Source organism: Culex quinquefasciatus, chromosome 3 (genome assembly GCF_015732765.1).
Source record: "Culex quinquefasciatus strain JHB chromosome 3, VPISU_Cqui_1.0_pri_paternal, whole genome shotgun sequence".
Taxonomy (NCBI): domain Eukaryota; kingdom Metazoa; phylum Arthropoda; class Insecta; order Diptera; family Culicidae; genus Culex; species Culex quinquefasciatus.
Window position 1 is genome coordinate 114528339 of NC_051863.1, and position 27341 is coordinate 114555679.

The 27341-nt window shown below is 38.2% G+C and overlaps 2 protein-coding genes and 1 pseudogene across 2 annotated transcripts; all 3 read left to right on the plus strand.

Annotated features, from left to right (window-relative positions):
- The first annotated feature begins 1380 nt into the window (after nucleotides 1-1380).
- LOC119768650 (myrosinase 1-like) lies at nucleotides 1381-3346 on the plus strand. The gene is made up of 5 exons (XM_038259010.1): nucleotides 1381-1484; nucleotides 1549-1747; nucleotides 1799-2276; nucleotides 2337-2431; nucleotides 2488-3346. The coding sequence occupies exons 1-5, from the start codon at nucleotides 1444-1446 to the stop codon at nucleotides 3274-3276; spliced, it is 1602 nt and encodes a 533-aa protein (XP_038114938.1). The 5' UTR covers nucleotides 1381-1443; the 3' UTR covers nucleotides 3277-3346.
- A 94-nt stretch (nucleotides 3347-3440) lies between these two features.
- LOC6041003 (myrosinase 1) lies at nucleotides 3441-5561 on the plus strand. The gene is made up of 5 exons (XM_038259009.1): nucleotides 3441-3539; nucleotides 3601-3799; nucleotides 3854-4331; nucleotides 4389-4483; nucleotides 4541-5561. The coding sequence occupies exons 1-5, from the start codon at nucleotides 3490-3492 to the stop codon at nucleotides 5321-5323; spliced, it is 1605 nt and encodes a 534-aa protein (XP_038114937.1). The 5' UTR covers nucleotides 3441-3489; the 3' UTR covers nucleotides 5324-5561.
- A 1797-nt stretch (nucleotides 5562-7358) lies between these two features.
- Nucleotides 7359-9475, plus strand: LOC6041002 (annotated as a pseudogene).
- The last annotated feature ends 17866 nt before the right edge of the window (nucleotides 9476-27341 follow it).

Genomic DNA, 27341 nt, shown 5'->3' on the forward strand with positions numbered 1-27341 from the left:
GAAAACAATATTTTCAAAATTTTCAATTCAAGACTAACATTTTACAAGGGCGTAATATTGAATGTTTGGCCCTTTTGAAATGTTAGTCTTGATTTGAAATTTTTGAAAATATTTTTTTCGAAAAGATCGGAAAATTTCACAAATGTTTCATATATTAACATTGAAAATCGGACCATTAGTTGCTGAGATATCGACATTAGAAAATGGTGGGTTGTTTGGGTGAGACTTAGAAAACATCAATTTTCCTGTTTTTAAACCTTTGCATTGCAATATCTCAGCAACTAAAGGTCGTATCAACAAAGTCCGAAGAAGCAAAATATAGAGAATTTTCTCAGCTTTTCAAAATATTTTTCCAAAAGTGTGCAAACATGTGCACTAATTTAAAAATGAAAACTGCGACTATTTTCAAAAAGTCACCTAAAATGGATTTAACTTGAAAACGGTGCACTTTATCAAAATTTTACTAAAGTACTTTTCGATTGCAAATTTGATTTTACATCGAAAATGAAGTTGAAAAATTTTGCGACCAATATTTCGATTTTTGAAAAATCAGTATTGATTAAAAAATCATAACTCGCTCAAAGATTTTTGCACAACCTGAAAATTTCTGAAAAGTTGGCATTTTATGTCCTCTAAAACATATCAAAAAATAAAAATTAAAAATAGTGTTTTTGCAAATCAAGTTTTAGTGATAAAAGTTAAATAAAAAATCACCAAATTTTTTACCGTGTATCATTTTTTCCAGTGTAGTCCGTATCCATACCTACAACTTTGCCGAAGACACCAAATCGATCAAAAAATTCCTTCAAAAGATACAGATTTTTGAATTTTCACATATCATTTTTGTATGGACAGCTGCCAAATTTGTATGGAAAATTATATGGACAAACTAATGATGCAAAATGGCTTCTTTGGGCATACCGAAGCCACCAAAAAAGTTTCAGTCGGATTAAAAAATACAAAAATTAAAAATGAAGAAAAAAGACCGATTTCGTAGAGAATTGCTCTGTTACGTCCAATCAAGCTCATATTTTGGATTTGGGCTTAGTATGCCCACCGGAACAAACCCTTGAATGCCCGCCAAAAAGTCATTTTTGTTACATCCTAGTGTACATACTGTATATCTCACTTACTTCTTCAAAAGGTCCTATGTACATAGGAAACCCATGGAGCATTGGTTGTTTTGAAAAAAGTAATCTAGATATAAAAAAAAAACGTATACCTTGGATCATTTATTTTCTAACAAATACTTACCAAGCATACGAGCTTGACTGGCATGTTATTGTGTTGAAAATTGATGACCATTTCAAAATCGGACATTAGATAACGTCTGTTCTAATGTAATGACCACAGCAGATAAAAAAGCCTTCCTCGAGAGGAGAAAAGGGTGAATTTTAAGATCATTTGAATTTTAATATTAGTGCATGGAGGTTGTGTGAAACCATGAGGTTTGCTCAATTTGTGTTTTTTTCGGCATGTTGCTGGTTAGTATCTACTTCAAGATTCGGCTAATGTATGATTCGATTAAGCAGTCATTATTTAAAACAGGATCGTGACTTCAGGTAAGTCGCAAAGAAGCTTCCCACCGGAGTTTAAATTTGGTGTCGGAACATCCGCTTACCAAATTGAAGGAGCATGGGACGCTGACGGCAAAGGAGAATCGATCTGGGATCATCTGACGCACAACTATCCAGACAAAATTGCCGATAGAACGAACGGAGATGTTGCTTGCGATAGCTACAATAATGTGAGTTTCGATGGTTCTGTAAAGATACGCAATGAAAAATGTCTTTTATAGTGGAAACGTGACGTGGAGATGGTTCGCGAGCTAGGAGTCAACATGTATCGATTCTCACTGTCGTGGACCAGAATCATGCCCTCGGGAATCAGCAACAATGTTAACCAAGCCGGAATCGATTACTACAACAAGCTAATCAACGAGTTGCTGAAATACAACATCGAACCCATGATCACGTTGTACCACTGGGATCTGCCCCAGCGACTGCAGGAAATCGGAGGCTGGACGAACCGTGAAGTGGTCGGACACTTCCGAGAGTACGCGCGAGTCGTTTTCAAAGCATTCGGAGATCGCGTCAAGTGGTGGACCACCTTCAACGAACCAAGCCAGACCTGCATGTTTTCGTACGAGTACGATGCCATGGCTCCGGGATATGAATTTCCTGGGATTCCGTGCTACTTGTGTACCCATAACGTGTTGTTGGCCCATGCGGAAGCTGTCGAATTGTACAGGAAGCAGTTCAATACAAAACAGGAAGGTATGACGAAGTTTGATATTGAAGATTACAAGGGTACGATAAAACATTGCCATTTTTCAGGAATAATCGGAATAACTGTTGACTCGTCCTGGTCTGCTCCAAGAAGTGACTCGGCCGAGGATCTGGAGGCTTCTGAGCTGTCTCTACAGTTTCACGTAAGTTCAATTTTCTATGGCAAAGTGGTTTGTAATGAAGGCTTATTTGATCGTAGCTTGGCTGGTACATGCATCCGATCTACTCCAAGACTGGAAACTATCCTCAAGTTATGATCGATCGCATCAACGCACTTAGTAAAGAGCAAGGGTTTGCCAACTCGCGCCTGCCGGTGTTCACCGAGGAAGAAATCGAAAAACTCAAGGGTTCGTCGGACTTCTTCGGTATCAACACGTACACGACCAGTATTGTCTATAAGAATGATAACAATACCGCAAACTTCAGAGTTCCTTCATTTGATCACGATCGCAATACGCTGGGATATCAAGATCCAAGTTGGCCCTCGTCTGGATCAGGTTGGTTAAAGGTGTACCCGAAGGGGCTGTACTACCTGCTGAACTGGATTCGCGAAGAGTACGACAGCCCTCCGATCTACGTTACGGAGAATGGAGTCAGCGATCTAGGTGGAACGAAGGACGTAGCTCGAGTGGAGTACTACAATTCGTACCTGGAAGCCGTTTTAGACGCCATGGAAGACGGATGTGACGTTCGAGGCTATGTGGCGTGGAGTTTGATGGACAACTTCGAGTGGAGAGCTGGGCTGACGGAGCGTTTCGGAATGTACTACGTAGACTATGAGGATTCGAAAAGGACTAGGATCGCGAAAAGCTCAGCTAAAGTATTCGCTCACATCATCAAGACGAGGACGATTGATCCGGACTACTTGCCTGAACCTGATCTGCTGATCCCGGGTCCCACTGAGAATGTTCGTAAAAATGATTTAATTTGCTCTGCTGCAGCTAAGGCTGTGGCGTCATTTTTTAGAATTGCTTGTGATCAGTTGTAAACAGTTCTTCTAACAACGAATAAAAGTTGGCATCCCTGATTCATTTCGACTACAACCCATAATCGATTTTTATTTATGCCTGTGTAAGCTTTGAATTGGTTAGATTATATGATACGGATTTATCTGGGATAAGTCGTGAATACCCAACAAGTGATAATACATTATTTATTGAGTTCAACAGTTTGATTTTAGTAGCTCACGGAAGGTGAGCTCATGTGGTACAACATGCGTGTATTAGCTCGAACATCTTTGCTCTTCTGTCTGTAAGTTAGGTTGGCTCGAACATCCTCCTATCAGCAATTAATCCTAGCCTTCCTTTCTCAGAATCCTCGCTGCTGCGAATGGGCAGAAGAAGTTTCCCCCGGGGTTCAAATTTGGTGTCGGAACGTCCGCGTACCAGATCGAGGGAGCGTGGAATGTGGACGGCAAGGGTGAATCCATCTGGGACCACCTGACGCACAACTACCCGGACAAGATTGCCGATCGCACCAACGGGGATATCGCGTGCGATAGTTATCATAATGTAAGTGCTGATTTCATGTGAGGTAGCATACTTAACAAGTTTCCTCTGACTTAGTGGCAACGGGATGTCCAAATGCTGAAAGAACTAGGAGTCAACATGTACCGCTTCTCGATTGCCTGGAGTCGAATCATGCCAACAGGGTTCAGCAACAACATCAACCAGGCTGGCATCGATTACTACAACAAGCTGATAAATGAGTTGATCAAGAATAATATTGAGCCGATGGTCACGTTGTACCACTGGGATCTACCTCAGCGGCTGCAGGAAATCGGAGGCTGGACTAACCGTGAAATCGTGGACCACTTCAGGGAGTACGCGCGAGTGGCGTTCAATGCTTTCGGAGATCGCGTTAAATGGTGGACCACATTCAACGAACCACTGCAAACTTGCATGTTCTCCTACGAGTATGACTCGATGGCCCCTGGGTACGACTTCCCTGGGGTTCCGTGCTACCAGTGCACTCATAATCTTCTCCTATCGCACGCTGAAGCTGTATCACTGTATAGGCAACAATATCAACCAACTCAGAATGGTATCATTTCGTAATATAGATTGGAAGAGTCACGTTACACAATGTTATCAATTGCAGGCATTATCGGTATCACGGTAGATTCTTCATGGGCTGAACCACGCAGCGAATCTGCTGACGATCGTGAGGCGTCCGAACTTGCAATGCAGTTCCATGTAAGATTTAAATACACAATGTACAACAACACCATACTCAAATCATCCTCCTTCTAGATTGGTTGGTACATGCATCCAATCTTCTCCAAAACTGGAAACTACCCGCAAGTTATGATCAACCGGATCAACGCCCTCAGTCAGCAGCAAGGATTTGCCAGCTCGCGCTTGCCCGTATTCACTCCCGCAGAAATCGAAAAACTCAAGGGATCATCGGACTTTTTCGGCATTAACACCTACACCACCTCTATCGTATACAAAAATGACGCCCAAAATTCCGGCAACTTCCGAATCCCCTCCTTCGATCACGACCGCAACACCATCGGCTATCAGGACCCAACCTGGCCGGGATCCGGCTCGGGCTGGCTCAAAGTCTACCCCAAAGGAATGCATCAGCTGCTCAACTGGATTCGCAACGAGTACGACAATCCTCCGGTTTACGTAACGGAAAACGGTGTCAGTGATCGCGGCGGTACCAAGGACGTTGCTCGCGTCAACTATTACAACCAATATCTGGGCGCAGTTCTGGACGCCATGGCGGAGGGATCCGATGTGCGAGGTTATGTCGCGTGGAGTTTGATGGACAACTTCGAGTGGAGAGCTGGGCTGACGGAGCGTTTCGGGCTGTTCTACGTGGACTACGAGGATCCGACGCGGAAGCGGTCGGCGAAAACGTCGGCGAAGGTTCTGGCCAAGATCATCGAGACGAGGGAGATCGACCTGGAGTATTTGCCCGAGCCGGAGGTGTTCATCCCGCAGCCAGGAGCAGCGATGAGCGTGCTGGTGTCGAGAATGCTGATGATTGTTTCTTTAGCTTTTGCTTTGTTTAAAACTTTAGTTTGAAAAAATATAAAGTTGTATAGATTGTAAAACCTTATTAAAAAAAAGTCATGATTGTTAACATAAAAACAAATACGGTAGGGAGGTTAAAATCCGGTTACACCCTGGAATCAAAGATTGACCCATCACTAAGCTAAATTCAAAATTTGAGCTCGATATGACCACGAGGACCCGTCCCTGTAAGCCCTTGAAGTTTGTATGGGGAAAATCGTCAAAATATATGGAGAAAAGTTACTGTTTCAGTTTAATATTTGTGGTGGACGTAAAAGTTGTTCAATCCTTATCATTTCTCGAATGTAGGGTTTTCATCAAATCTGAAAGAACTTTTCCGAAGAAACCACATTTTTAAGATTTTTCTCCTTCTACTTAACTTCCATTAGTATCCAGGTTTTTAAGCGAAGATGGCGTTCGAATGGTGAACGTTCAAAATGTCAAAATCGCGCAGTAGCACAAACATTAGAAAAAAATGTGGCGGTCATGCCATGTTACACTTTTTTCTCGCAATGTTGGTACCACTGTGCGATTTTGACATTTCGGGCGTTCACCATTCGAACGCCATCTTCGCTTAAAAACTTGGATAGTTACATAACTTACTGCAGTTTAAACCATTATTCAAATGTTTTGTAATCAAAAATCCGCCTCGTAAGCGGTAGATCGGGGTTCAAATCCCGGCTCGGACCAACACAACTGGTGATCTTTTCTCTTCTGGAATCGATTGCTTAGTAAAGGGAAGGTAGTGTATCGTCACAAACTGGACCTTACCACGACACCTTAGGAAGGCTACCTATGGAATGTTAACATTAACCTTAACATGTTAACATTAAGTATAGAATGCAACTGCCACTGAATCCGCTTTGTAAATGCCGGCCCCGATACTCTTCACGGGTGTTCCCCTCAGGAACTGGGAATGATTTATTTTTGTAATCAAAAATTACCAGCTTTTGTAAACATGCTCAATTTTGGTCTAAAAAAGAATATTTTATGTTTTTAAATATTTTACATACTAAAGATGTTATATTTTGAACACAAACGTATAAGTTTGGGTGAATAAGTAACATTTTGCTTAAGATTTCTGCAAAATGTTGAAAGGGGGATCAAGTTACCACTAACATTTTGAAAATGCCGTTTTAAAATATTTGGCGCTTGGCATGATTCGAAGAATTCATCTGATGAAATACCCTTATAAGTCAAACATAGTTGAATGTTTAAGCTATCAATTCATGCAAAAAGTTCATAGTTTTTGTTAGAAATTTACAGAGTTATGTGCGATACAAAAAAGAGGATCAAGTCTCCCCACTTTCCCCTTCTATTTAACGCGATACAAACTGAGTCACAGTAACGGTTGAGTCAGGAACTGCCATCAGTTACAGCAAATAATGTAATCAAAAATCATAAAAGCACGTGTCACAAAAGGGTTTTGATAGTAAAAAATGTTCTTCGTGTCCCAAAAGTGCAAATATCTTCCATGTCTACATAATAAAATAAGCGTAAATCAATAGTTTTACCGACTTAATCAATGTATATTCCAAAAACAAAAGATGGAATTGCTTCTTAAAAATAAGTACCTATCAACATAAATTTCTGTGCTAATTAAGGCATATTTTTCCAACAATTTGTATGACGTGTCCCTAGATAGCCCGATCATTTTGTTGCGAATACATTACATGTGAAATTCCAAAATCGGTTTAAAGCATCCTGCAAGGCTTGTCAAGTCTAACAAAGCGTATTCAGTAACAACCCACCAAAGTCATCGTGAACAAACGAAGCCTAGTGAATTTAACTTTTGATTTACTTTATCTGCTAAAAATCCTGATATTTTACATTGCCTATCAGGATACGGGAACTTGTTGTTTGTTTTTGAGTTATTTTTTTTATGGTCAGAAAAAAAAATTCTTCATTCAAATTTATTGAAATAAACCGTTTGGAAATAATCTCCAAAAATAAAATGAATTTAACAAGGTATTGTCAGTACAAGGTTAACCTTCCGGCATTCCTCCAACCTCATCACTTCAAAATTTTGTCAACGCTGCCGTAATCGAGTCGAACAGATAAGATGAGGTTTGTTGTTGTTTAGCCGGCTCTGCGTGAAGGAGGTATGACTTGTGTATTCATCGACTGATAGCGTTACAAAATATAGCCCAGCTGAGCTGACGACGCGATTTGGCTCCAGTCGTTGCTGCACTTCCCAAGCCGTCGAGTGTGTTCTTCTGTCGCAGAAGCTGTATTTTATTGGGCGATTCGAGATGCTCGTAACTATGTCAGTCTGCCAAGGATTAGTTCTAGATTGAGGGGATTGACTTAGTTTTAATATATTTTAGAGCTACCATTTGTGCAATATTTGTCGTATTAGCTGGAGGCAATCGTGCCTTTCCGGAGGACTTCAAATTTGGAGTAGGAACGTCTTCGTACCAAGTGGAAGGTGCCTGGAATGAGGATGGCAAGGAGAGTCCATTTGGGACCACTTTGTGCACCACCGGCCGGAGATGATTGAAGATCGAAGTACGGGGGACATTGCTTGCGATAGTTACCATCAGGTGAGCTGTTGAGTGATGAATCATGGTCAGTTAATAAGTGTATTGACTTCTAGTGGAAAAGAGACGTTGAGATGGTCAAGGAGTTGGGCGTCGATATGTACCGATTTTCGATTGCTTGGACACGGATTTTGCCAAGTGGATTTTCGAATGAGATAAATGAGAAAGGAATTGAGTATTACAGCAATTTAATCGACGAGTTGATTAGGAAAGGAATCACCCCAGTAGTGACGCTGTACCATTTTGATTTGCCACAAAAACTGCAAGATTTGGGAGGCTGGCTAGTTCCGGACATTGTAGACTACTTTGTACAGTTCGCAGAACTAATTTTTGATCGCTACGGCGATCGAGTCCAAATGTGGACTACCATCAACGAGCCGTGGCACATCTGTGAAAACTCGTACGGACGTGACGGACTGGCCCCGGCCACAAACTATGCTGGAGTGGCAAACTACATCTGTGCTCACAATCTGCTCAAGGCCCACGCTGAGGTCGTCCATTTGTACAGAAACAAGTTTCAAACGGTTCAAAAGGGGAAAATTGGAATCTCGCTGGACGCACGGTGGTATGAGCCAGCAACGGATTCCTCTGACGATCGGGAAGCTTCCGAGTGGGGACTGCAGTTCCACGTAAGAATGTTCAACTATTGTTTTACAGCTTGATAATGACATATCTCAACAGCTAGGCTGGTTCGGCCATCCCATATTTTCCGCAGCTGGTGACTATCCCCAGGTCGTGAAGGATCGCGTCCAAAATCTCAGCCTATCGCAAGGATTCCCCAAATCCAGATTGCCTACTTTCACGCCAGATGAGATCATCAGAATCAGGGGGACGTCAGATTTCTTCGGATTGAACACTTACACTACACGACTGGCAAGCAAAAATGGAGAACACAATTTGGGTAATTACAGAGTTCCCTCCAACGAGCATGACACTGGAATTTTGTTGACATTTGATCCAGCTTGGCCAACTGCTGGAGTACCTTGGCTCAAGGTCAGTTCAAAAACATTTTTTTAGAACAGCCATTACAAAAAACTTAACTTCCAGATCGTTCCATTCGGACTGCGTAAGCTGCTCAACTGGATCAAGACAGAGTACGACAATCCGCCAACTTGGGTGACGGAAAATGGCGTTGGAACGGAAGCGGGCACCGTCGATCATCAACGGGTGGACTACTACAATGGGTACATGAACGCCGTGCTGGATGCCCTGCAGGACGGTTGCGACGTTCGGGGCTATTTCGCGTGGAGTTTGATGGACAACTTCGAGTGGCGCGCGGGATACACGTGAGTTGAGGTTAACTTAAAAGTTCAAAAATTCATACGATTTTAACTCAAGGGAAAATTTGGACTGTATTATGTGGATTTGACGAGTCCCAACCGAACGCGGCACGCGAAAATGTCTGCAAAAGTGTACCGGAGGATTGTTGAAACCAGGACCATCAACGAAACCTATCGACCGATGCCGGATGTTGTGATTGGATCGTCGGATGGAATCATATCGTCCTGCTGTTTCAATTCGGTGGCTCTGGTGGGAACGTTGGTGGCAATGTATTTAGCGAGAAGAATGTTTTGATAAACTTGGTCCTTCTTAAGTAAACAATAAATTTGGAATTAACATTTGAGTTCAGTAAAAATCGTTTCAAAATCACAAAATCTGAATAAAAGTTAGTAATATTGCACAAAAAGGGCATAATTTTGCCCAGGCAGCACAATATTGGCCATTCAGTGGTTGTTGGTAACGCTTTAATATCTAACTGTGCTGCCACCTGTAAGTGAGCACGCCTGAGATGCGCAACCCATGTCGCATGACATCAAGCATGATGTTGCGCAACAATTTTAAGAGCAGTGTTCTAATCTACAAATTACTTTAAAATGATTTAAAAAAAAGTTTGGCAAGTTGTGGATTCTATGATATTTGCAACCAATTTGTCGATTTTAACTACCGTAAACCGGGGTGAAATTGATAGTCGGGGTGAGTATAATGGCGTGGAATGGCGTGGAATCATACTGACCGAGGTAGAGTGTGTTTAAGAAGAAGTTTTCAGAAAACTATGAATGGTTTAAAAAGTTAGTTGACTTTGATAAGGGCATGTTGATGAATAATAATAGGAATAGGATTATTTCAATATTGCTAAAGTGTCGGGATTTTTCATTGAAAATGATTTCAAATTCTTTTATGTGAAATTTTTCACTAGGAGAAGGTAAAATTAGTTTGTAAATTATCATTTTTATATGGTTTTTAAACTCAATTTGAAAAAATCTTCAAATTTATAGGCATTTCCAGTAGAGTAAATTGCATATAAATTGTGAAAACTTTTGATTATTGCTTTGTCTACAAATTAGTTTATTGTTTGTTCGTCAATTTTCTTACATACTAGATATTATTTCTATAGTACAGATTTTTTCGTAGTTCCGGTTTAGACATGTCGAAATGTATGAGTTATAGAACGTCCATTATCGAAGGGGAGATTTCACCAAATTAATAACACCGATGTGGTTAGTTAGACTGTCCAAAACGTTCTGATTTTATTGTGATCGAAAAGTCCCCCAGAGCCTCACACACGAGGTACTGAGGTTTTGCTTACAGAGCATTAATCGAGCTACTTGCTTTAATCGCGGCGAGGTAAACGAAGTTTAGCTTTGTTCGCAGTTTGGGTTACTGGTGTCGGCTGTGCTGACGATGTTGGTGGCGTCGAATGATTATGCGGAAAGCAATTTCCGTAACTGCTCCCTCACCAAGAAAGGATCGTCTCGATCCGTATCGACTGCATTTTTCCATCGGAAAGAACTACTAAACAGGTCACTCAGCGAGTTTTAAATATCAGAAGCTTCTTTGGTGATGTTTGAAACATTATAGTTGTTGCTGTTTTGTAATTAGGCCAATGCAAATATTTAAAAAAGTTTTTGTCCCAGGTCAAGGGGGGAGCAAAAAAATAAAAAAAATATAAAAATTTAAATAACAAGCCATAATCTTAACATTTCAATGAAAAAAGTGTTTTAAAATGCATTTTACACTAGTTCAGTTGTTTTGCAATCATTAGTTTTCAAAAAATCTAAGGTCTGACAAAAACAAAAATTGTATCGAAAAAAAAGATTTTGCATCAAAATTTTTCAAAAAATCTTAAGATTTTTTAATAAACCCAAACATGCTAAAATGATTTTAAACGCAGGAGAATGTATTTTAATTTGATTTCAGCTGGTTGCCCTTGAATTTTCATTGAAATTTTGAAGTTTATTGCAAAAACTTTTAAAAATATTTGTACCAGCCTTAAGTGATACAAATATTTGTAATCAAAGATTACGTAATCCTTAATTACATCTTTGTTTGTTACATTTCTGTAACTCTGGATTACAAATCGAGACTTGTAATTAGCTATTACAAACAAACTATTATTTGATTGTAATGTTTCCTCTTAACAATTTCAAACACACTCGATTAACTTAAAATTTTTTTGCTACATTATTTTGTAATGGTTTTCTTTGTTTTTTTTTTTATCACTCACACACCTTCTAAAAAAATAAGTTTTGAATCGTGTTTTTTTCCTTTTGTCAAATTAGTTAATCTGATTTTCGAATTGCTGATTTTGTTTCTACTCACACACACACTCACTTAACTTATCAAATTTGGAAAAATATTTTTGAATTTAGATTTTTTTTTCACTTTAAATTTTGTTGCTTGTTGAAAATCCAGGTAACGCTGATCCTTTGTCCTCCTCGTCGAAGGTGTTGAAGTCCACGTCGTGCTGCGCTCCTGAGCTCTGACCGAGTTTTTCGCGATGTGCACACGATGGTATCATGCCTCTTGCCGAAGTATCCAGCGGATAACGTTGGTTCATCTTCTTCGGTCGGTGGCTGCTTCACCAGGTAATTTCCTTGGCTGCTTCACTCCTGATCTCCAGAGCCGTTGGTGACGAATTTCTGCTGAATGAACAACTGCCGTGTTTTTCGCATTAACTTGCACTTTCGGTCTCACTACCGAGATTTTCGCGAACGACAACTTCAATCACTGGGCACAGTCACCTTCCGTCGAAGACTCGATTGCGCCAGTTATAGAACGTCCATTATCTAAGGGGAGATTTCACCAAATTAATAACACCGATGTGGTTAGTTAGACTGTCCAAAACGTTCTGATTTTATTGTGATCGAAAAGTCCCCCAGAGCCTCACACACGAGGTACTGAGGTTTTGCTTACAGAGCATTAATCGAGCTATTTGCTTTAATCGCGGCGAGGTAAACGAAGTTTAGCTTTGTTCGCAGTTTGGGTTACTGGTGTCGGCTGTGCTGACGATGTTGGTGGCGTCGATCAATTATGCGGAAAGCAATTTCCGTAACTTATGTACTGTGAATTTTCATTATAAAAGCGCATCATTTGATTTAATGGCGATTTTTTAAATAATTTGTCGTGTATGCAGTTATTCTAAAAGTGGTGAATGTCTAAGAGTACGGCTTGGTTCATGAATACTATTGCGTATTACTGAAAATAATGCTGCTGACTGTATGCGTTGAGAAATAATGTCGTTGATGAAAGAGAGCAATACAGTTTATTATAAATACATTATGAATAAAATTATTTTCAAAGAAATTCAGTTATAATTCATAAATTTCAACAATTTTACTAAAAGTTAGTGTATTTTGTAAAAAAAACTTAGTTAACTTGAAAAAAGCGGATTTTTTATATGTCAGCAACTTTAGTGATGGTGACTTGATGTAAAAATTGAACACTTTAAACTTGATTTTAACAAAACAAACAATGGCTATCAAAGTCACCCCGAAATTCATAATAAAAATTTACAGCTCAACGTTTTTTTAAGCACCGTTGAATAACTCATTTGTTTTCAAAAATAGTGCATGGTAAATTGTTTGCTTACTTCCTACAGAAAATTATTTATAACTCGATGACAGTTGAAAACGCCTTCAAAAAGCTGTAATTGCCAGCGTTAGAAGTTCGGTGGAGTTTCATACGGTTCCTCAACAAAGCGTAGCGCCAGATAGGGTTGCTGAGGATTAAACGCTCTGTCCAGCTTCTGTGAAGTAGCGAGAGTTGCGGAAGTGGAACTCAATTTTAATTAAACGGTGCGATTTCATTCAGGATCAAAATAAAAATATTAATCCAGCTGCATGTTTAAGGCCTCAGTGTAACGAAAATTTTTGATTTATTGAATGAAATTTGATGTAATATAACACTCATAAATATGTAGTCCATCAATATGGAAAACCTAATTGAATTAAATATTAAGCTTACTCATCAACGGCCTGATAGCCGTGAGGGCTAAGTCGCAGTATTCTCCGTGAGTGGGTTTTGAATCCCGCAGATTTGAAATATTGCTTTTTTTGTGTAAGATAATATTATAGGACATTTCTCAAGAAGGTCTTTTGCGTACTTTTTGCATCGAGTTTTTGTGCTGTGTTTTAGAGTTAGTTTCTTTAAATTGAACATCAAATTAGCTATCAAGATTCGTATTTCGACGTAGTCGTGCTATCTTGTCGCACCCGCCATTTCGACGTTCCGAGAAAAAACGTGTTTTAATGTTTGACCTTGAATAAACAAAAAAAAAAAAAGCACGCAATGTAAACAATAACAAACACGTTTTGTTTGGCAGACCATTATGTGCATTGCCCCGAAGTTTGGTTGAAGTTGGTTGCTGGAGTCCCGAGTTATAATTACAAATGGTTACGGTAGTCTAACTTGTACGTGCGTCAAACGCGTTCTGACCTGAGATCAATCTGGCCAGTTGCGCACTTACATCAATTTTAAGGGGTACCAGACAGCACGACAAGATTGAAACTACTTTCATATGTAATGTGGCAAAAATGCACGGAGTTTTTTGTATTTCGTAGAATATCTCAAGATTGAAATCGAATTTTGGGGATCTATGAAGGTCAAAAAGTGAGGCATTGTGAGCTTTGGTGGCGTTCTTAAATTAATTTGGCCTATAATGCACCTACGACAAGTTAGCACGACGGTGACGAATATAAGAGTTCCCTTTAGCTATCAATATTTTTTTGTGATTATCAAATATCACAATCAGAAAAAAACACAGCGCATTTATATTTTACAATCTTCAATTCAATTTTTAAAATGTCAATTCATGACTCAAGTATTAAAGATATTTTCTTTTTTTTTAAATTAAATTCTTTGTCCGATAACAATCCTTAACCACAAAACTATTTTAAAACAACTTCTGTCAACTCTACTGTCTCCTCCACTTACACTTTTTTTTTAAATTCATAAAGAATACCGTCAGTTGTCAGCCATTGCCAGCAAAGTTTTCCTTTTCCATTCTATTGTTACCTCTTCGGACATGTCATGGAGCATACCGCAAGAGTGAAAGTATAGCATGCGCAATACACAGCAAAAAATCCGATGGTAAAATCGCATGCAAAAGCATGCACATCACCTTCGTCAAAATAAACACTTAATATTACACACTGCATGTACGATTTTTGCAAACACAAAAAAAGTTGCAACCGACGGGATTCAAACCCAGCACCAACAGTAAGGACTGGCGCCTTAGCCCACTCGACCATCAGACCGATGAAGAATGGAAAGGATAAACACTTATATGCTCTTGACATTTCGGTCAAGTTGGTTTCCCATACAGATGGGCTACATATTTCAGAGTGTAAAATCACATAAAATTGCATAAAATAATGCAATATTTATTTTACACCCAGGCCTTTTACACGCAGCTGGATTACTACTTTTTTAGCTGTGTAACTATCATCAGTTTCATGGTTTTTTTTGGCTGTAGTACTCGTGTAAAAAATCGTTTTTTTTTAAATGAAATTCTTGAATTTATAAAAAAAAACTTGTAGTCATTTATAAAAAAATACATCGAAAAATTACCATATACTTTACCTTAACACAATTATTAGTTGATAGTCATTCCATAATCTAGAATCCTCTAGGTGAATCAATTAGTGTCTCTTAAGAAGTCGTAAACACTCAGTATAGGAGCACTTGGCTGCCAACAGCAGCAGTGCCTGCAGGTTGCAACAAAAGTATTTCACAAAGTTTCTCCATCCTTTGTTTCACAATTCAGCCTTTGCTGTACGTGCTCTGATGTTGGGCATCGTTTCCACAACAGTCAGCTGATGAAAGAAGAAAGAAATGAATACTTTCCTGTTTTCCACAGGACCAACAGTCTTCTTCCATTAGCCGCACAGCGAAGCACAATGTGATCGAAGAGTTATGTTTTCGACAACATTGTTTTTTGTTTACCTTTTCAAAGATTCTGTTAAATTCGAGAAAAAAAAAAAACAAAAGTAGGAGAAATCTAAAACGCGCTCAATTTTTCATTTCTTTGCGCATTGTGCAACGCTTGGCGTAGATGATGAATTAAACTAGGGCAAAAGCCCGTATTTTTATTTGTGTTTTTTTTTTATTTCAATATGATTTAACAAAATGAAAAAATACGAAGAATCTCTCTTCACGAACCCAAAACTTAAACTGACATTCACGGCAAATTCAGAGGTTCGTTTTCAGTTAATATTTACTAAAAACTGCACTATTGAAATTATCAGTTTGTTTTTCGGTGAACTTCAGTTAAAATTTGTATGGAGCTGTCAAAGTTTGCTGAAATATCAGCAAATTTTCATTTACTAACAATTTCAGTAGTGCAGATTTCAGTAAATGTAACAGTTTAATTTAATTTGGTGTACCAAACTCTCATTACTGAATTCAGTTTAATTTACTGAAATCTGCTCTACTGATTTTACTATAGTAAAAACAAACAGAAAAATTCAGTAGTGCAGTTTTCAGTAAATGTTAACTGAAAATGAACATCAGAATTTGCAGTGTAAGGAATTGGATAATATTGTAAATTTTATAAATAATGTAGGTGGGTAATTCTCCGCCAACTCACACAGCAGTTGCCCTGACCCCTCTTCGATTTGCGTGAAACTTTTTCCTATGGGGTAACTTTTGTCCCTGATCATGAATCCGAGGTCCGTTTTTTGATATCTCGTGACGGAGGGGCGGTACGACCCCTTCCATTTTTGAACATGCGAAAAAAGAGGTGTTTTTCAATAATTTGCAGACTGAAACGGTGATGAGATAGAAATTTGGTGTCAAAGGGACTTTTATGTAAAATTAGACGCCCGATTTGATGGCGTACTCAGAATTCCCAAAAAACGTATTTTTCATCGAAAAAAACACTAAAAAAGTTTTAAAAATTCTCCCATTTTCCGCTACTCGACTGTAAAATTTTTTGGAACATGTTATTTTATGGGAAATTGGGTCCTAAAATGAAGCTTAGATTGCTGATATTATTGTTTACAGCGATAAAGCTTTTTTTCTGAGTACAATGACCCATTGCACGACCACAAAGAGTTAAAAATGGATTTTTGAATCAATTTTGAAAAATTAACCCCGCGGTCCTTCTTGACAGAAAAGCTCCTACTTGACAGCTCTTTCCAAGGGGACCATAGTTGATCCATCGAAAAAATGTTGTCTTGACAAAAAAAAATTTGCTGGCTTTAGTACCCAATTTAATGTACTTTTCGAATCTACATTGACCCAGAAGGGTCATTTTTTCATTTAGAACAAAATTTTTCATTTTTAAATTTCGTTTTTTTCTAACTTTGCAGGGTTATTTTTTAGAGTGTAACAATGTTCTACACTGAAAGAAACCAACATAGCAATCTCAAGTGTTTTTCCACGTGAGAGTCTCCAAAAATCTACACAATAAAATCACTTGCTTTTCCTTTGACCCGCACATGTTTTACATATCAAATGGACTTGAAAATCATTTGAAACCAGCTGATCATAAGCGAATAATCATTCATTCTTGTTTCACCTGCTATTCACTTCAGATTCAAATGAATTTCATATCGATTTGCCCCATTTGACATTTCCTTTGATTTTGAAGTGAAAAACACGTTAGATTTAAATGTTTTGGTTTTTGAATGCGAGTGGCGAAAAACTCTCCACTAGTAAGATGGCCACGGACGATGCTTATGGAAAAATTGCTTTGCGGGGATAAATATTCTTTTAGCCAACTTCCTGAAATTATTTTTTAATAATTGTTCGCTTGTGGTAGGTAAAATTAATGTTTATTATTTTTTCCAAGTTGATTTTTTTATCAACTTTTTTTTTTCGATTGCAAATTCAGTTTTGCATTAAAAAATAATGTAAAACTTGTTTTTGCATGAAACTTCGATTTTTTTCCAAAAATCACTATTTTTTTCAAATATTCATAACTCGGCGGTAGATTTTTTGACCATGTTTCTCTATGGCTCAAAAGTTGCGGATTTTTGTCCCCTAAAACATATAAAAAAATCTCGAAAATCAAAAAATACGTATTTTGGGAAATTGAGTTTTAGTGAAAAAAAAGTTGATGAAAAAATCTTCAATTTTTTTTCCGTGTACCTATTTTTTTCTCAATAGTCCTCAACAATACCTACAACTTTGCCGAAGACACCAAATTGATCAGAAAATTCACTCAAAAGTTACAGCTGTTTGAATATTTACATACCATTTTTGTATGGACAGCTGCCAAAATTGTATGGAGACTTGTATGGGTGAACCAATGACACAAAATAGCATATTTGGTCATAGGGAAGGCCCCCACAAAGTTTGAGTCAAATAAAAAAATACAAAAAATAAAAATGGTCGAAATCGGCCGATTTCGTAGAGAGTTGCTCTATTTACTTTTCCTGTCATTCTTGAACGACGAAATAGCCTACTTTTCTGTACCAAAAATAACAGAATCGAATAGCAACACTTTTCAAAATGAATGTCGAAAAGTTCTACTTTTCAGCACTCAAATGGGTGCTGAAAAGTTGAACTTTTTAGCACTTGTTTCGAAAAGTAACACTTTTCAACATTTTTTGATTTAAACGATTTATTGACAAAATACATGAACATTTGACATAAAATTTCACTCAGTGTGTGTTTTTTGGAATTGCAAAAAATGTTGTATGTGAACCTCGTTGGATAAATGTACGACTCGTGCTGAAAAAATCCTCTTTTTGCAACTTGTTGCATAAACTAATATTTCAAAACTTTTTTTCGTAAAATCGCGATAACTCGTGATGTTTATAAGCAAACCCCTTATGTCTATATATTAATTTTTTTGTAATTGTCTGCTTTACAACTTTGTAGAACATTGTTACACTCTTAAAAATAACCCTGCAAAGTTAGAAAAAACACGATATTTTAAAATGAAAAATTTTGTTCTAAATGAAAAAATTGACCCTTCCTTCAATGTAGATTCGAAAAGAACATTAAATTTCCCATAAAATAACATGTTCCAAAACTTTTTACAGTCGAGTAACGGAAAATGGGAGAATTTTTAAAACTTTTTTAGTGTTTTTGTCGATGAAAAATACATTTTTTCGGAATTCTGAGTACGCCATCAACTCGGGCGTCTAGTTTTACATAAAAGTCCCTTTGACACCAAATTTCTATCTCGTCACCGTTTCAGGCTGCAAATTATTGAAAAACACCTCTTTTTTCGCATGTTCAAAAATGGAAGGGGTCGTACCGCCCCTCCGTCACGAGATATCAAAAAACGGACCTCGGATTCGTGATCAGGGACAAAAGTTACCCCTTAGGACAAAGTTTCACGCAAATCGAAGAAGGGTCGGGGCAACTTTTCCCGATTTCGTGTGAGTTGGTAGAGAATTGGGTCCTAAAATGAAGCTTAGATTGCTGATATTATTGTTTACAGCGATAAAGCTTATTTTTTTGAGTACAATGACCCTTTGTACGACCACAAAGAGTTTAAAATGTATTTTTAAATCAATTTTGAAAAATTAACCCCGCGGTCCTTCTTGACAGAAAAGTTCCTACTTGACAGCTCGTTCCAAGGGGACCATAGTTGATCCATCGAAAAAATGTTGTCTTGTCAATTTTTTTTTTGCATTAAAATGAAAAAAAAAGTGAACAGAAATGGTTTTTAATCGTGTTTTTTACCATTGTACATAAAAATTGACATAGGGCTTTAGTACCCAATTACCCAGGTACAATTTCTGTTGTCATCATAATGCGGTTTAATTTGGAAAATACCCGCAAATATTTTTTTTTCAAGCTATGAAAAACTTTCAATGTGTCAAGAATAGACGATGCCGATGACAATAGGTGCCTTTTCTGTATACAAAGATCCGTTTCCTGGAGCGCAATCTTCGAGTCAAACTTTTCCTTTCGCTCTCTCTCTCCCCCACTCTTTGTGGCGCTGGTCGGTTTCCTCAGGCTGAAATGTGCATCCGCTGTCGGCATTTTGTTCTGCCGGTGGTGGTGCCACCACCTCATCGTTCTGGTTGATGGTGTGAGGGTTGGTCCTTTGTGTGTATTGTCTACTGCCCCGCCGGGGGGATTTTCCTCAGTGGCCTTCAAGGGTTGTGGGAAAGTTAAGAAAGGAAGAAGTGAAAAACAAACAGAATATTCCCAGCGAGCTTTTCCTAGGAACAACTTGTACACATAAATATGCACTTAAAGAAATAATGGTGCACCTCTAAACTACAAGTTAAACGCTTGTTTTGTACATTGTTTGTGCTCGTCAGACGCGGCTCAAACAATGCACTTTTTCTCTATTGTGCAGAAGCAGTATGAGTGGGTGTTAAAGTGCACCAGACAGCGAGAAAAACTATTCTGCCAACATCGCGCGAGATTGTGAAAACAATTGTCCAAATGGAAGGGCTCTGTCTGATCCCGTGAAAATCCGCGTGAATTTTATGCTCAACGATGGAATTCGTCTGGTCTGGTGGCGGCAGCTTTGAAGTGAAATGGATTGCACAGCTTTTGAATCCTGTGATTATGGTCGAACTGATGTGCAGTTGCTGATGAGCGTCCGATAGCCTAATGGAAGAACAATTTGAGACTCGTTTAACGCATCAAACGAAACAATTTGAGGAAAATAATGATGGTGGTTAGTAGAGGGGTTTAAACTAGCTCAATTTTCTTGCCATTACAGAGAAAAACTTGGTGTTACAGAACTCGTTTCTCAAGTTTGTTCCGAATAACTTCAAGATGATTCTAAAACTGGATATTTGGCAGCAAAAAAAAAAATCAAATCAAATTATTCGCTCTACAGCATTGCCTTGGCGTTCTCGATTGCGAGATTCCTACTCGAAACTAGGTGTCCGAAGGCTTGATTGTTGAGGCAATTGCAAACCTCTTTTTACACCTTAGCTTCCATCTACCCCGGGATTCCAACTGACGACCTTTGGATTGTTAGTCCAACTGCCTACCAGCGACTCCACCGAGACAGGACCCAGGGAGACGACTCCTACACCTGCACTGAGCTAACGACCTAACCTTTGTAGGTTAGTCCGGGACCAACATTTACTTCCCTTCCGACGGAAGGCGTGATCAGACAAATCTCGTCTCGAAAAATGCCACCGGGACCGTCTGGGATCGAACCCAAGCCGACTGGGTGAGAGGCAATCACGCTTACCCCTACACCACGGTCCCGGGGGGGATATTTGGTAGCATCATTTTTATTAAAGCTGGCGAATAAAAAAATACAATGTTAAGAGAATACATTCTACCAAACCCGGAAATGGATACTCATTTACTCATAATTTTTTATTTGGCTCAAACTTTGTGGGGGTCTTCCCTATCACCATACAAAAATGGTACGTTGTTCATACAAAAATGGTACGTAAATATTCGAAAATCTGTAACCATTCAAGGAATCTTTTGATTGATTTGATTGATTGACGAAGACTCTTTAGAAAAAATAGGTTCACGAAAAAATGTGATTCTGTAAATTATTTTAAATTTGAGGAGTTGAGTTTGAGCGCGGAGTGTTCGACCAACAACACAATTCTGAATCGACAGGGGAGGAAGAAGCGTGGGGACACACCACTATACGCTCCAAGATTTTGGTTGTATTTGTTGGGAGCGCCATGCTAGGAAGGTTTGGTACTCCGGGACCCTCTGGGATGGCACATTGTTTTTCCACGAATGCCCTGGACACTATTTGCCATGGTTATAGCGCCACAACTCGCTCTTTGTAACTGTATTCTCCCCAATTCCAGTCCAAGTTCACCAAGAAGTCATGGCTTAGTGGTTAGCATTTATGCTTACCAATCCAAAAGACGGGGGATCGAACCCCGCCTCATGCGACTTGGATTTTTCGTTCATATTCATCATTTTAAATTTCTGTGTTCCTAACTTCCTTCCAGTAGATGGGAATCGAACCAAGAACCATTCGCTTACAAAGCGAAAACCGTAACCAGTCAGCCACACCTACTCCTGAATAGTATTTGCAACGGCACTGTTAAACAAAATAATTACTCGTCGACAAAATTTTGGTTCATACTTCTGAATGTCTTCAAAGATGCTGATTGAAATTGATTTTTTTAAATTAAAAAATCACCAAATTTTGTATGTACAGCTGCCAAAATCTGCAATAAAATAGCTTCTTTGCTTCTATAAACAACACAAAGAAACCCATTTTTTGATTGAAACATTCTGAATCAAGATTTGAATGTTTTTCTAAAACAAACATGGCCGCCAAATGGCCGATACTTTCTTCCTGTTAGAGCCGATTTTTAAACAGCGGATTGTTTTTGACTGCTGAGTAAACAAACAAAATATTGCCTCCTAGATCATAACTCAAAAAGCTCAATGGCTCACACGTTAAAAGCTTCCACTTTTGAGATTCATTGCCTGCGCTCGGGAGCAATAAAACTTTTACTCATAATAATCCTGACGTTCTGGTGTGACACAAAGGCCAAAACAGTGTGCAAGCAGACTGCATCAAATTTATATTATGGCTAGATTTACTGCCATCCTGTGTCTTTCCGGCGAGGTGGCAGCAGCTCCTGCTAGCCAAACAGCTTAAGCTGATAACTTAGTTCAAATACTCATCTCCTTTCGATAAACTGGAATAAACCCGCTCTCTCGCACACATCCATGTGGCTCACGATTTATGTGAAAGCTGTTGGTTGGGGTTGCCTTTCACAAAGAAAGGAAACAAGAAAGCATCTCTGCTGCACGGGAAGCACATTAAATAGGTCCCTTTCACTTCACTTCCACGCTGACATGCATGGGAACAAGGAAAACCGACCAAGCTGAAGTTCAAGGGAAACCGGCGGCGGACACCTTCGTCGTAAAATCAACCCATAATCCCTCGACACGACATCGACGACGACAAGGCAGTGCTGCAACAGAAGCAGCAACTCATGGAGCAGGATGCAGTGCACAACTTTACGGGAAAATTTTATTCTATTTTGCTTTCTTTATCGTCTCGAGCCAAGACTTGGGAGGTGAAAACGGGGAGGAAGTTTGTTTGTCTTGTTTCGCTTTTGCTGACTTGCGGGAAAACTCTGGTAGAAGAAAAGTGCTCTTTATTCAGCATGGTGCAGCTGGTGCAGTAAAACTTTAGCGAAGAGAGTAATCAGTCATTTGAAACGTCTTAATTGTATCGATTGAATTGAGCTGAGAGCGCAGGCAGCAAAACTGCAATCAATCGTGAGAAACGATTACTCCATTCACTCCTCAATTCAGATATAATATTTTGTATTTGAAATTTATCGTTTTCCGACAGGTCCATTTCCAATTGCATTCTTTTTTTCAATCCAGATTTTTAAACGAAGATGGCGTTCGAATTGTGAACGCCCGAAATGTCAAAGTCATGCAGTGGTACCAACATTACAAAAAAAGTGTGCCATGGCATGACAGCCACATTTTTTTTCTAATGTTGGTGCTACTGAGTGATTCTGACATTTCGGACGTTCACAATTTGAGCGCCATCTTCGCTTAAAAACCTGGATAACATTAGTAAACACCGTAGCACCATACTTTATTTGGAAAAGTTTTAGAGCATGTTCATTGAAATATACTTTGTTATGAATCAATAGTTCAAGAAAGACAGTTTGTTACAGCAGTATCCAGGGACGCTAACTATGAGGGGCATGGGAACTTTTGCTTGTTAACATTGAGAATAGCTCCCAGTAACATTTTAAGCATTGATCACACATTTTGAACCTATCTCACTTTTCAGAAAGCATATTTAAGAAACTCAAAATTAACAATTTGTGCGATAATGAAAAGAAAGTCTAATTTTTGCTCATAAACAAAAAAATACAAGCAATTCAAACGTTGTTTTCGGTGTGGTGATGTTATTTGACATCATTCATAAGACCCTTGCTTTATAGTTGGTCTAAATCCATTCTAAAGCGCAAAACCAAGGGTAGCCCAAGCCCCTAATAAACAGAAGCCGTGTAGTGTTAGAAAATCAGTGAAACAAAATAAAATCAGAAGAAAGGTGGTAGCCTGAAAATGGACAGAAGAGAAATCCCTTTCTACGATGATTCCGGAACATCCACAACAGTTGTCTCAACATGCTGCGAATCAAAACAATACCGTCTACAAAAAAAAAGTTACTTCCCTTTCCCATATTGACGCAAAAAATCAAACCATCCACATTAACGACCCCCGGGTCTTTTGTGGTCTCTATTGCAAGTTTCTGCTCGAACCTAGGAGTCCGAAGGCTTGAATGGGGAGAGCACCCAAACCTCTTTTACTCCAAGGAACCTTCCACCCCAGTGTTTGAACTGACGACCTTTGGATTGCGAGTTCAACCGCCGCCAGCGATTCCACCAGAGTAGGCTCGGTTTGGTGTGTTGTTTGGACTTATGGCATGGAGACAACTCCTATACCTGGAATGACTTAACGGCCTAACAACCAAGGCCGGGACCGACATTTTACTTCCTCATCCGATGGAAGGTTGCAGCAGATGGGAATCGAACCCAGAATCATCCGCTTACAAAGCGGACAGCGTAACCATTCGGCCACGCACTGCCCCTTTCTTTTAGCCGTATCGACTATTACCCTGGCTGGTCAAAGGTTTACAAGCCACCAGCTTGGCTACAGTTGTCATGATCATGATGACGAAACCAAGCCAAAGAGGAGTTAAGAAAATAGGACATTCGCAAGGAACTGAAGCTATACTGTTCTTCACCAGCGCGAGATTTTGTTGGTCAGTGTTATTGCATTAACTTATGCAACACTTAAAGCAGGCCTGCCCAAAGTCCGGCCCGCGGGCCGGATCCAGCCCGTGAAGCCATTCCATCCGGCCCGTGACGGCTTTTCAAAATAGTTCTATACTCGGCCGGCTCATAATGAAAAACTCAATAAATAAATTGAGTGTCAAAATTTTAAAAATAGTCTTTAGATCAATCTTTTAGATATTAAAAAAAAAACATTTTGTTGTTTGTTTTACTTTTGACATAAAATGTTGCCGATTCAAAGTTTTTTTTTTGGATTTTGCCTTTTTATTTTGTTGAATGATTTTATTTCACATTTAAAAATTCTTTGAATTTTATTCTTGTCATCCTTGCAAAAATATTGCAAAAAGATACTAAATTAAAATTTCTTTAAGTTTTGGCTGATTTCACTTCTAATTAAAATATTGTGTTTTGAAGATTTTGATTAAAAATGATTTTTCATAAGTGGATAAGGATATTTTTCAGAACAGCTTTTCAGTGATAAAATTTTACTGGAAAAAAGCTTTAAAAACCAAATTGATCATATTGGAAATAAAAACCGCTGCAAAAATTTTTAAGATATAAAAAATATTTCAAAATGAGTCAAAACATTAAAGAGCAAAAACATATTTTCATTACCACCAATAATTCTAAGAAACACGAAGAATTATTTTCGTGTCTTTAAAATCATCAATCGTAAATAGAGGGGGACGAGCGGGAATTCCCGGGAAAAAATTCCCGGGAAATCGACAATTTTTAGACCTCTTGATTCCCGGGAAATTTGGTCGAGACTCCCGGGAAATTTTAATTTTTTAAATATTGAAGCAAAATTATATAAACTTATCAGAAAAATGTTTGTAAAATTCAAAATTATTTAGAACATTTCATGTTCAACGTAAGATGTTCAAGTTCGAATAAACCAAATGCATCTCTTATTTATAACTTGATCAAAATAATGTGGACCCCAAAACATACCTTAAAGAATACTTAGCAGTTAGACCCCAGAAAGGAATTGTAATGTTTATTTATTATTTTTAAGAGGGAAAAGCCTTTTCAAGATAAGTATAATTTCCATATCTTCTTCAAGCATAGCAATCCACATAATCTTGTTTTTTTTTAATTTTTACTAAGGTAATTTAATTTTTTGCAATTCCGTCGTGAAACTACTTACTTTTCCTGTCATTTTTGAACGACGAAATAGCCTACTTTTCTGTACCAAAAATAACAGAATCGAATAGCAACACATTTCAAAATAAATGCTGAAAAGTTCTACTTTTCAGCACTCAAATGGATGCTGAAAAGTTAAACTTTTCAGCACTTGTTTCGAAAAGTAACACTTTTCAACATTTTTTTGATTTAAACGATTTATTGACAAAATACATGAAAATTCGACATAAAATTACACTCAGTGTGTGTGTTTTTGGAATTGCAAAAAATGTTGTATGGAACTCGTTGCAAAACTTGATTTTTTCAGCACTCTTCGTATTTATCCAACTCGGTGAACCTCGTTGGATAAATGTACGACTCGAGCTGAAAAAATCCTCTTTTTGCAACTTGTTGCATAAACTACTATTTTGATGTCAACAAGTCATTATGTGTTTCGCTTCAACCTCAATATAAAATTATATTTTGGAAGAAAAATCTTCTGGCAATCTTTGCAAAGCTAAGGTCCGCCAAATATGAATATTCGGGTTTTCCTGATTACTATTTCTTCAATGAATATTTACAGTTGACCTTGAAAAGGAAAAAAACAACTTTAAATTGCTGTTTTGAGTGGTTCAGTGCGAATTAAGATTCGTAAACATTTTAAAATACAATTTTGATTCCCTAAAAGCTCAAGCAACGATCTTGTATTTTCAGATTCAAAAAAAAAAAAAAAGGAATGGTAGATCATTGTTCAAAAAAAAAAAAATGAGGCTTCTAGTTAACGTTTCATTGAATAAGTATGAATAAATTGTAACTGAATGGATTGAAAAGAAACACAGTTATAACTTTTTTTTATACATTATTGACACTATTGGCATATTTAAAAAAAACTCCTGGGTCCCGGGAATTCCCGGGAAATTGCCGAATTCAACTCTCGATTCCCGGGAAATTGAAAATCTCGAGAATCGTCATCCTCTATACAAATTTGGAGTTTTTTTTTAAATGTCCAATAAACCAAATTTTCAGTATTTGCTTTTCGGGTATTTTTTAATACCCCTGACTCAATGCGGTATCAAAAACACCCAAAAAGCAAAAAAATGAAAATTTGGTTTATTGGACCTTATAAAAAAAATACTCTAGAAATAATGTTGGTCTTATTGGTGAAAATTTACAGCAGTTTTACAATTTCAAAACTCTAGTATTATGAAAAAAAAGTATGCAAATTTCATTGCACAAAATTGATTATTAAAGAGGAAATCGAGCAAAAAATATTTCAGAGGCCATTTTTTTAACTCGGGCATGTGACAATTTCAAAAGAAAGGTATATGTTTTAATTTTAAAATAATTCTTCAAAATATGACCATATTTTTTCAAAATTTTGCTGATTGTGATTCACAGCTAAATTAACGTGAATATAACATATAGTTGGACATTTTTTTAGTCTGGAAGGAGTGACTTAAACTTTATTATAAAACGGTCTAAACTTTAACGTGTATTATTTTGAGAAGCTCTTCTAGAACTCTTTTAACTTTTTGCCCTAGGTCACAGAAAAAAATCAATTCTCGTAATCATGAATTAAGTTCACGAATGTGAGAACCACGAAGGAATTTATTCATGAGTATGGTGCATTTGCACCATAAACGTGAATATATTCCTTCGTGGTTCTCGCATTCGTGAATTTAATTCACGATTTCGAGAATTGTTTTTTTCAGTGTACGGCGCTGAACATACCTACTAAAATTGCAAGGGAAATGGGGTGGAATTAAAAAAGCTATTTAAATCTCGGTATAAGTTTAAAATAGTCATAATAACTTTTTTTCAATACATTTTTTCAGTTTACCGCTTGAAATCATAGAACTGAGCTATTTCAAAATAGCGCCATTGAATGCGCTTTGTATTATTCGACTCGGTACATATTGCACTCCCCGGGGAACCGTTGGTCTTGAACTTTAGCGTATTTTCCGCTATTTATTTCTCCATCCGTTTGCCTTCTCCCAGAGCAGAAGCATGTCTTTCTAATAGCATAAAGTTCCGGCAGGCAGTCAAACTAGCAGAAGCTAACTGCCAGTGCTTCTTGTATTCGCACCAGTTCCTTCCGCTTTATAAATATGTATTTGTGTGTGTGTGTATGCTCAACACCTACACGTGCCGCGTTGCACATAACATAGTTTCACACCGTGATGCGACGGAAATAAAAACCAACCTGTTTCTTCTTCATACCCAGTCTAGACGTCCGACCGACGACTGCATGCTGTGGCTGATGTCCACCAGCACAAGGAATCCGGCTGTCCTTTCCGGGCACGGTTTCCTTCACTTTCTCGCTGGGTTTTTTGGTCTTTGTCACGCCAACAGCCGTGTGTGTGTGTGTCGATGCAGTTGTGTCTTCTCTCTGCGGTACCTAAT